Below are 11,277 nucleotides of genomic sequence, written 5' to 3'. Positions count from 1 at the left end.
TTTCGATGTGGAAACAGTTGCTTTGTGCTACTGTGACCTAGTTTTGTGTAGTGCTGGTTTAGGTTTAAGTGCTCCCTTAGCTAGGGCGGACGTAATGCTGACTTAGGGTTATCGAAGTGCTCGCTTAGTGCTACCGTAGTGCTGGCTTAAGGCTGTCGTAGTGCTGCTTTAGGGCTATCGCAGTGCTGGTGCAGAGCTGGCATAGTGCTGACGTAGTTGCTGGTTTAGGGCTATCGCAGTGCTGGTCTAAGGCTATCGTAGTGCTGATTTAGGGCTGACGTAGTGCTGGTTTAGGGCCGACGTAGTGCTGGTGTAGTGATGTATTTACTGACGTGGTGCTATGTGGTGCTATGTAGTGTTGGTGTAGTGGTGGTGCAGCGGTGATGGATTGGTGACATAGTGCTGTGTGGTGTTGTTGGTTGTGTTTCTGGTTTAGGGCAGACGTAGCGGTGGCTTAGTGCCGATGTATGGAGTATTGCCGATGTGATGACAGTGTACAGATGATGCCTCACCTCGCCCACTTGACGGCCAGTAAAACAGTACAGTGTTTCTTCCTCCAACAGTTTAATGTTTCCAACGAAACACAGACACCTACTCCAGCAGATTATTGTTTACAAAGTGAACCTCATAGCAACTGGTTCTCATGACAGGGTAGTCTTTCCACCTGAGACGACACACCCGGTTCTTATGGACATAGAACTTCCGAAAGCCCATGGCGTGCAAATCCGCCAACAGCTTGAGGGCAGGTAGGGAGGAAGCCCTGGTTTTGAATGCCCCGTGGAACTCCATCAACAGCTGCCGCACCCGGTTCAGCTCCCACGACGCCACAAGCTGCGGGATGGTTCTCCATTCCTCACCTTCCACGTCCATCTTCAACACATCGATGATGCGCTGCATGGTAAGAATACACGAATGAAGCCATCTTCATGTCATTTTTAACACATGGAAATTTATTATGCGTGAACGGATGACTATGACGAGATGTTGAGAATGTCGGCTCTGCCATCAATAATGGGGACACTAATAGACTGAGTGAGTAAGTGAGTTTTACGACTCTTTTAGCAATATTCTAGCAATATCACGGCGGGAGTTGGGTTTTACACTGCTTTTAGCAGTATTCGTGCAGTTTCACGGCAGGGGACACCTGGAATGGGCCTCACGCATTGTACCCATGTGGGGAATCGAACCGTGACTTCCGTGTGACAAACGAACGCTTTAACCACCAGGCTACCTCACAAACCCCTGACAGATTGAACGTCATTACGGTAGTTGAAATTCAAACTCAACTATTCTGGTTCATCAATGTCTTGATTTTCTGGATTTTCATCGATCACTTGACGGTCTGCTTTGTCACCCGTCATATGACAAGAGCACTTCGGGGGCTGTAAATACCTGTATTTTATACGAGTGAGTGAGTGTTTCTACGCCGCAATCAGATATATTGCAGCGAATTTCTTTAAACTAACCTCTGTATGATTAAATTGTCGTTTCAATGATGACAGTGATCGGAGTTGCCAGCCCTTGCCCTTTACAACCCTGTCAGATTCAGCAATGCCAAGGTCATAGAAATGAACCAGTGGCGACCTCTGGTAGCTTGATCTGTTCATACTGCAAAACAAGGCGAATCCCCAATAATTCCGTTAAATATCTACGTTGGTATGTTGGGACCGAAAGAAATCCCTCATATCCTACAGGTGCAATGTGACTAGTTGGTGACAACTTCTCAAGATGATGACTAGCCACTGACGCTTTTTCTCTGAAGGTACATAATTTTGACAATAACAAACAGACCCATTTAAGTTAGTCTTTCTCAATATCATCATCATTGTTTCTTCATTGGTTGGATGGTTGGTTAAAGCCCCACTAGCATTATTCCTGCTATATGGCGGCGGCCTGTTAATAATTCAGTCTGGACCAGAGACCCTCTGGTGGTCAAAACGAGGAGCATTGATCTACGAAATTAGGATACGATGACACGTGTCAACCTTCAGAGGTAACAGCCATGTGAGTACACATTCGAGCTGGAACGAAAGGATAAAACATTTGTTGTGGTGAATTTGTGATGAATTATTTTGAAAAAGGACGTTTAAATAACGGACTAGGTTAGTTAAATAACTTATTCGGTGCTTCATCATAACAGTTTCACTTTACCTCGGGTCAAAGGACAAGACTTGGCACCGGTAGTTCTTGGCGACATCATCGTCAAATGTGAAGTCGTTGTTGATGCTGCGGATAAAATGTCATACAACTACCTAAAGCCAAAAAGATGTATAGAGGGATTTCGATTATCTGTTCAGGGAAACTGGAAGAATGAATATATTTTACGCCGCTTTTGAAGTCATTCAAGCAATATCAAGGCTAAGGACACTTCAAATATTATATCCTGTGGGGAACTGAACCCGGGACTTCTACGTATGAGAGAGTCAGTGAGTGAGTTTTAGTTTTCCGCCGCTTTGAGCAATATTCCAGCAATATCACGACGGAAGACACCAGAAAGTTTACGTATGAAGATGAGACATATGAACAATGAAATCAACTGTTTAGGACATAGAGCCCAACGGAGATGCAGGGTAGATATTTCTCTTACCCAAATGAATATACAAGACATGGTGCGACCGGTCGAAATTCTTCATCGTCGCAGACTTCCCATCCTCCATCTCCGACCCTCCCCATCCGCAGTCTCCGGTGACACATGTGGTTCATGTTGTCAAGGTAACTGAAATCAATCAATCAATCAATCAATCAATCAATCAATCAATCAATCCAGGGTAACAACAAGTAACTGAAATAAATAAATCAATCAATCAATCCAGGGTAACAACAAGTACCTTCTTTTGGGTGTCAGGTACAAGGTAGCTTGTAGCTGAAACACAGGACATACCATGGCGTGCTACCTTCTGTGACAGATAGGGAGTCTGTTGAGTTTACCTGTGGTATATCTTGAACAAAGTTGAACTGTTCAGCTTCTCCAGTTCATCTTTGGGGGGAATTTCCAACTGTCGAAACACAAGGAAGGTGAACGCTGAGCATGTAACACACTAATTTGGCACACCATGAAACGCAACTTCAAGTAAGTCACATGGCGTGTTAATGATTTGTAGATCCAGTCACACTCGTTCTTACAAAGATTCATTCTTATAGTTGACAAGAGGATGTTCGGGACGCGGTAAAGTCAAAATTATTTGTTTTAAATGGCAATAAAAAATAGTTACGCACACACATGAATGAGTCGCGCCGATGCCCGAGAAACATTTCACTTTTTCTGTTCAGCCTTAAGTAGCACATAACACGACACTCTAACGCTCTAACGTAATATGACACCTATATGGCGTTCTAACCTAACACGTGACATGACCCATATATTGGGAACTGCCCCAACGCGTGGCATGGCGCCTGTAATTTTGTAAATATGCACGTTACAAATATGTAATTTTTTGGTTAATCGTCAATGTTTTTTTCATGTGTAAATGTTCCATGCTAGTGTTTTGTTTTGCCAGGCGTTTAAATAATCACTAAAAGTTTATATCAAATGGTTCACCTGTCCATCATGGAAATGGTCTTGTCCGCCGTACTTACCGAACCAAGACGACGGAGACTGGCCAGTGGCGATTTATCAACCAAAGGCACCCGTCGTTTATGTGACTCTGAGAGTTTCCCATCGAAGTTACCTTTACTGTCGACTCGTGGTGGAAAAATCAAACTGTTAGGCCTTGGTACCTGCAAAACATGACCCTTTAACGGTGAAATTAAACTTGATCCTTGGCATAAGGTGAACATGTTGACACTGTAATGTGTGCGTGAGTTTAGTTTTGCGTCGCTTTTAGCAATATTCCAGCAAAATCACGATGGGAAAAAAAACAGGAATGAGCTCCGAACATTGTATCCATGTAGGCCATCGAACCCGGATCTTAGGTGTGATGAACAAACGCGTCAACCACTAGACTACTCCACCGTCCAACTCTTCAATGATGAAACGACATTATTGTTTTACGCTGATAACCCTTCATCGCTGACACAAGGCCACTTCTGAAACAGGGTTACTATTTAACGCTGAAATAAGGTTATTCCTCAAATCTGAAATATGGCTACCCTTTAGAGCTGAAATAAGGTTTCACTAACGTTGAAATAGCTGACGCAGACCTGGCATTACTGTTTAGCGTAAATTCACACGAAAAAGTTTCCCCCACGGTGCCATATGTAACTTGTGAGTGAGTGAGTGAATTTAGTGTTACGCCGCACTCAGCAATATTCCAGCTATATGGCGGCGGTCTGTAAATAACCGAGTCTGGACCAGACAATCCAGTGACCAACAACATGAGCATCGATCTGAGCAATAGGGAACCGATGACATATGTCAATCAAGTCAGCGAGCCTGTCCACCTGATCCCGTTAGTCGCCTCTTACAACAAGCATAGTCACCTTTTATATATTACTTGTGAAGGAACGGGGAAAAGAATAAAAGAACATAAGTATTCCCTATTCTCTTCCTTGAGAATAGGATCTCGGCACTGGCCCCAATTTATCCCAAAAGTTCTCTTCAACCTCCTGACTGTACCATATTGTCAAGAACTTTTATAAGTATGTACATAGAACACACATGGCTTAAAATCTAAAATACGTTGTGGTGACTTTGTATTTTGTTCTGAAATGATTTGACACATATTCAGTGATTGAAACAATGTGTCCTGATGCTTTAAAACTAGTTTTGTCAGTGATGCACGAAGACTTGAACTGCGAGGGAGATTCTCAGGAGAAGAACCCCGTGCTGTCACAGATACTCATAGATGTTATTTACATTCACCCAGAGAGTTCTCCTGTATATAATAATTCTTATGACAGTGGAATTAGCTGCCTTGAAAGTCAGTTGCTTCATATATTCCATGACTTTGATGAAAACTGTAATTTGATATTATGCGGCGATTGTAATCGATGATGATACAGACTACCTACCAATATGTCACCAATATGGTGTAGACACGTTTTCACTCGTTTTCACACGAAAATCTTCTGATCCTATGGTAAATAATTACGAAAGTCAACTTTTAGAGCTGTGTGTGTTCATATTGTACAAAGTCGAAAAGATGGAATGTGTAGAAATTATCAAACATTTTGTATCTGAAGTTTGTGTATGTAAACCTAAACAAGTACATCGCCAACCATGCTTCAAACAACCCTCTTGGTTTGACAAAGCTTGTCGTTGATTAAAGCCAGAAAAGTACAGGCTATTAAACTGATACAGAAGATATCAGTAAGCTAATAATTTACGTTAGTACTTGAAGGCTATGGTTTGAATTCAAACATTGCTGTGTAGTTCTAAAAGATATTATACAATCACAAAATAGAGGAGGATATATCATCTCAAACACTGTTTGAGGACTGTAAAAGTTTCTGGCAAACTGTTAAACGTGCCCTTTCTGTTAATTGTAATCTAGGTGATTCTCCAGATATGCCCCAAACTTGGTTTTCATATTTTCAAAATCTCCTTAACCTAGACAAAACTACTTTGTCAAACTTTGATACGACAGTGAAAGATTTTATTAATTCTCATACATGTGATACCTGTTCAGATTGTCCTGTAACTGAAGAGTTTCTTCCAGGGGAAATTACGATTGCAGAAATAGATGCTATACAGTACCTTAAGAGCGAAAAAGCTTCAGCTGAAGATGTTCCTGAAGTGTTCCAGTGACGTACTCATATATTATCTTCATGTTTTATTGAATAAGATATTTGAAACTGGAAACCTTTCTACAGCTTGGAATATAGGCTTGATTGTTCCACTCCATAAATCAAGAGATAAGTTAGACCCTAACAATTACAGAGGGATTTCTATAATGAACGTTATGGGGAAAATATTTACAACACTCTTAGAAAAAACGTCTGAGGCTTGGATTGAACTGAACGACCTAATATCCGAAACCCAGGCGGCTTTAGGTCTAGTTACTCTACCGCCGACAATACATTCACTCTACATGCATTGATCTCTAAATATTTGTGTAAACCACGTGGCAGGTTCTTCTGTGTATTTATTGACTTTAGGAAGGCCTTTGATTATGCAGACGGAGACAATTTATTATATAAATTAGCACTGAAGGGCTGTCATAGGAAATGTTAATTTTACTTAAGAATAATTATGTATTCATCATATAAATCATGTGAGAGATCAAATTAAAAAAGAACCAGCAATTTTATGACATCGACAGGTGTTCGACAAGGATGTGTTCTTAGTCCTATACTTTTCACCCTTTTCATGAATTAGCTTGTGACTGAAATGTATGACAAATGTGATCACGGTATATTTGTTACACAAAATATTTATGATATAACGCTACTTTTGTATGCCGATGATGTTACAGTGTTCTCCCATGCTGTTTCATGGTTGAAAAAGCAATTGAATGTGCTCCAGTCCTCCAGATGGGGATTTCAAGTCCAACGTTGTGGTTTTCAGAAATGGAAGTATTGTTGCTAAACGTGAAAGATGGGTTCTAAACAAGATAAATCTAAAACATTACACCATATTATAAGTATCTAGGTATTCTGATTTCATCGACATTCAACTGGGGAAAAGCATGTCAAACGCTGGCAGGACAAGCTTCACGTGCAATGATACCTCTGTTCACATTGTTTCGATAACTTAGTTGCATATCCTTTCCTGTGGCTTGTAAAATAGTTGATCGCAAAGTTTCACCAATCTTACTATATGTGTCTGAAATATGGGGGACAAGATACTTTGAAGCTATAGAAAAAGTACACACCAAGTATATAATGCTATATAATGTTCAAAAAAAGTAGGTGATGCTGGAAAACAAAACTGGGTGTCAAGTCTCAGAAATTTGCTATTTTACACAGGTTTTCCCCACGTTTGGTTATGCCAAAATGAGGGTGATTCTGTCGCGTTTACAACTATTTTCAAACAACGGTTGAAAGATATTGATTGATAATCGAGTCTGGACCAGACAATCCAGTGATCAACAGCATTAATCTGAGCAATTGGGAACCGATGACATGTGTCAACCAAATCAGCAAGCCTGACCACCCGATCCCGTTAGTTGCCTCTAACGACAAGGATAGTCTCCAGTTATGGCAGTTATTGACAGTAACAAGTTGTGCCCAACCAAAGTGTCGACGTTGAACAACGCACGCATTCACCTTGCCGTGTGTACGTCCTTGTCCTATCATCTGAGCTGTCCAGAACAATCTCGACTCATCAGTGACATCCACATTTGCATAAGTGACGCCTACCTGGTCACGTAAAGGAAATGACACCTACCTGTCCATCCACATAAGTGACACCTTATGATCATCTACATATTACACGTACCTGATCATCTACATGTGACACCTACCTGCCGATCTACATGTGGCACCTACCTGTTCCTCCACATAAGTGACACCTTATGATCATCTGCAAGCGTGAAACCTGCATGATCATCTACATATTACACGTACCTGACAATCTACATGTGACACCTACCTGCTCATCTACATGTGACACCTACCTGCTCATCTACAAGTGTGACACTTGTTCATACACATGCCAGATAGCCGCCTTGACGTCAATATGTGAAAGGCAAACTCGACCTACATTGTGATGGAAAATATTCTTGAATCATTGTGTATTTTACCTGTTAATATTGTGCTCACAGATGCGCTTACACTTCCCGCCCACCTTCTCCTCGATTGGCCCCTGAACTGTTAGTATATTGGAGAGTTTATTGCTAGTATCCTTCATTACGATGTCGCCACTTACCAGAGGGGAATGGAACAGGAACAGTGTCACCATCACGATGGCGCATGCGCTGGCAATGATGCCGCGATCCCGTTTAGACAGCATATTGTGAACGTGTGATTTCTGAAATAATGGAACAATTGCTCATTACCCGAGGACCACACAACCATACAGAGACGGGGAAAGTGAGTGTTTTATGTATCTATATGTCTCTTTTTCATTGATGCACCACGGTATTTCATCACAAAACAACTACTCTAATACCGTCTACATAACTATTTCACAACATGTGCAACTACTATAGGAACTATTCCGTGAATATATTACAACATGTGAAACCAATATATATTAACTCTTCCGTGAATACGTTGCACCATGTGCAACTACTATAATAACTCTTCCTTGGGTACATTACAGCAAGTGCAACCACTATAACTCTAACATGAATACATTACACCATGTGCAACCATTATAGCTCTTCCGTGAATACATTACACCAGGTGCAACCACTATAATAACTCTCCCCTGAATACATTACACCATGTTAAACTATAACTTTTCAGTGAAAAGACTACACTATGTGCAACTACTATAGTCCCTCTTGAGTAAATACATTACTTTTCTTACACTCACGTATTTCGGACGCTGGGTTCATCACTTCTTTCCTACTACATTGCCCATACAGTAAGACAAACCGAAACCTTACATTTGTCTAACCAAATGAATGACACTTAACAGTGTGTACACTGGATGCAGGTGTACTCTGACAGTGTTGAATCAGATAAATAGTGCAAACAGCAATAGATTTGTCTAAAGTGTGTTATTGATTCAGTCGTGGACATTAAACGCCTGCTGCGAATCCCCATACGTAGTTTTTTGTGCATTACTTGCCCATCAGAGCACAACCTGACACATAGAGCATTACTCGCCCCGTAGCATTACTGAGTGGGTGAGTTTACGCCGCGCTCCGAAATATTCCAGCTATATGATAGCGGTCTGTAAATAATCGAGTCTGGACCAGACAATCCAGTGATCAACAGCATGAACATCGATCTGGGAACCGATGACATGTGTCAACCAAGTCAGCGACCACCCGATCCCGTTAGTCGCCGTTTATGGCAAGCATGGGTTGCTGAAGGCCTATTCTACCCCTGACCTTCACGGGTCCCGTAGCATTACTCGTTACTCTGAGCAATACTCGCTAATAACTGTCCATCTGAGCATTACCCGCCCAGGAGTATAACCTAGTCTGTGCTCGGTTCGACCTCTTGTGTATTGTTCGGCCTCTTGTTCACTGTTCGCCCTCTTCTTCATTACTCGTTGGCCCTTTGGTTCTCTTGTGCTTAAATCGTTGCACCCAACCCGTGCTTCAGTTGCTACATTTTGTTCTATTGTTCTTTTGTTCTTTTTGTGCATTGTGCTAGGTGTGTGTGTTCAGGTAGATGTGTATAATTGTGGCAGGGGTGGATGTGAGGGTAGGGGTTGTGGTAAGGTGGATGGGTGGGTAGGAAGGGATTTCATGTTTAATGATTGATACATTCGGCCACGCACACTGATTATGTGAACTTAGATCTCAAAGGTGAAAACGTTTGATCTTGACTGTGTAGTAGTATAGAACACTAATACACAACTCACACTCGCTTGGTGTTGACAGTATCTATTGTAGAACCAGACAATAACTCACCCTCCCCTGGTTTGGACGGTATCTTCTCTAGAACCAGACGTTAAAACACAGCTCACCTTCAACTGATCTTACAATATAGCCTGTAGTAACCGACAAAAACATACAGCTCACCTTCCCCAAGTACTGACAGTGACTACTGTAGAACCAGACAATGATATACAACTCACCCTCCCCAGGTCTTGCCAATATAACCTGTAGAACCAGACAATAACATACAGGTCGCCTTCCTTTGGTGTTGACAGTATCTACTGTAGAACCAGACAATAATACGCAATGTATCCTCTCCTGGTGTTGACAGTGTCACTTATAGAACCAGACAAAAATGAACAACTCACCCTCCCTTGGTGCTGACAGTATTGCTTATAGAACCAGAAAACAATATACAACTCACCCTTCCTTTCTTCCATGAGCATCGCTTGTCCAACCATAAATTTACCAGCCAATGTGAACGGTCCGGAACCTAATGGCCCCGTTACTGCGCATCTGCAGCACGTTTTCCACGAGCCTGACTCTAGACAATATCTACGCGTTCTGCTCGTGCTACGAGGTGCTTTCATTTTCATCTCTTCATTTATAAGACATATGGCGTGTATTCATGGGATTGTTTTCCTTTATCAGGGTTTTAATAGCTGATTGATTCAACAATTTTGAGTAATATACTCCAATGAATGTATTTGTTGAAACAGAGTAACCAGATACCTTTCAAGTCGATGTATGTTAGATCTGAATAGATAGATCAATGATATCAAAGTATACACATATTGATAACACAAGTATTATTTCATATTTTTTTATCGACACTTTAACGTCTAAGTACAGATCATAATATATAGGTACGTGGAAACAATATTTATGTTTATCAGCACATGCACTGAAGTACATTACTTCAGAGATTACAGTATATGGGAATTATTGATACCATATCTCGAGATATTATATCCCAATCTTATGTAACAAGCTAGTCTTACAAAGTATACAATAACTCAGCAAGCGAGTTCTTTCATGCTTCAAAGGAAATATAAATCTCATGCAGCGGGACCCGTGAAGGTCCAGGGTAGAATAGGCCTTCAGAAACCCATGCTTGCCATAAAAGGCGACTATGCTTGTCGTAAGTGGTGACTAACGGGATCGGGTGGTCAGGCTCACTGACTTGGTGGAAACATGTCATTGGTTTCCAGTTGCGCAGATCGATGCTCATGCTGCTGATCATTGGACTGTCTGGTCCAGACTCCATTATTTACTGACAGCCGCCATATAGCTATAAAACTAAACTCACTCACTCACTCACTCAGCGGTTATGAAATGGTCAGTGTGGTCCGAACGGAGAACCTTCTGATGGGAAGTCGGGCACTTTCTTCAAATCGCCATTTATTTATTGCCAAAGGTGAGGATTTCATCTTGTAAATGGCGCAGTTCTATACACTTTCATTTGTGGCTTTTAATGCAAAATAGTGCAAGTCATGACACCCAATTGTATGTTAGATCGCGAACAATTAGTGCAAAACATTTCACGTAAAACAATGAGCTTAGTTCAGTCAAAACAAACATTCTTTGCACACCACTACGACTCGCGTTGTTTGAGTGTCAGGGGTGTTTCGGCACCTGTGTATTGATTGACGTAGTATGAACGTTCTGTGATTAAATCAGTAGGTTCACGTTCTCTAGTGTTTGATGTTTGATGTTTGGTAACCGTTGATTGATGTTTAAAACCGCAATTAGCAATATTCCAGTTATGTGACGGTGGTCTGCGTGTAATCGAGTCTGAATCAGACAATCCAGTGATCAACAGCATAGTAATTGATCTGCACAATTGGGATACGATGACATGTGTGAACTACTTCGGCGAGTCTGACCACCAGATCTCGTT

The 11,277-nt window shown here is 41.4% G+C and overlaps 1 protein-coding gene across 1 annotated transcript; it reads right to left on the bottom strand.

Moving 5' to 3' along the window:
* Window positions 1–547: 547 nt before the first annotated feature.
* LOC137273541 (probable methyltransferase-like protein 24) lies at window positions 548–9,927 on the bottom strand. Its single transcript, XM_067806277.1, has 8 exons — window positions 9,802–9,927; window positions 7,748–7,849; window positions 3,577–3,717; window positions 2,929–2,996; window positions 2,588–2,716; window positions 2,152–2,226; window positions 1,467–1,608; window positions 548–891 (listed from the first exon to the last, which is right to left on the bottom strand). Exons 2-8 carry the CDS (start codon window positions 7,829–7,831, stop codon window positions 592–594), a joined length of 939 nt encoding a protein of 312 aa, XP_067662378.1. The 5' UTR covers window positions 7,832–7,849; window positions 9,802–9,927; the 3' UTR covers window positions 548–591.
* Between the last annotated feature and the right edge of the window lie 1,350 nt (window positions 9,928–11,277).

The sequence above is a fragment of the Haliotis asinina genome, chromosome 2 (assembly GCF_037392515.1).
Source record: "Haliotis asinina isolate JCU_RB_2024 chromosome 2, JCU_Hal_asi_v2, whole genome shotgun sequence".
In the NCBI taxonomy this organism is placed as follows: Eukaryota; Metazoa; Mollusca; class Gastropoda; order Lepetellida; family Haliotidae; genus Haliotis; species Haliotis asinina.
The sequence above is the reverse complement of the archived record's forward strand: the minus strand, read 5'-3'. Positions and strand labels throughout refer to the sequence as shown.

What these genes read in the sequence shown, in the direction of transcription:
- LOC137273541 (XM_067806277.1), bottom strand. Translation starts at nt 7,831, where the DNA reads ATGCTGTCTAAACGGGATCGCGGCATCATTGCCAGCGCATGCGCCATC. An exon ending in GTCTCCGTCGTCTTGGTTCG is followed by an intron (nt 2,997 to 3,576) that starts GTAAGTACGGCG and finishes GTGTTTCGACAG; the next exon opens with TTGGAAATTCCCCCCAAAGA. An exon ending in GACAATTTAATCATACAGAG is followed by an intron (nt 892 to 1,466) that starts GTTAGTTTAAAG and finishes CTTACCATGCAG; the next exon opens with CGCATCATCGATGTGTTGAA.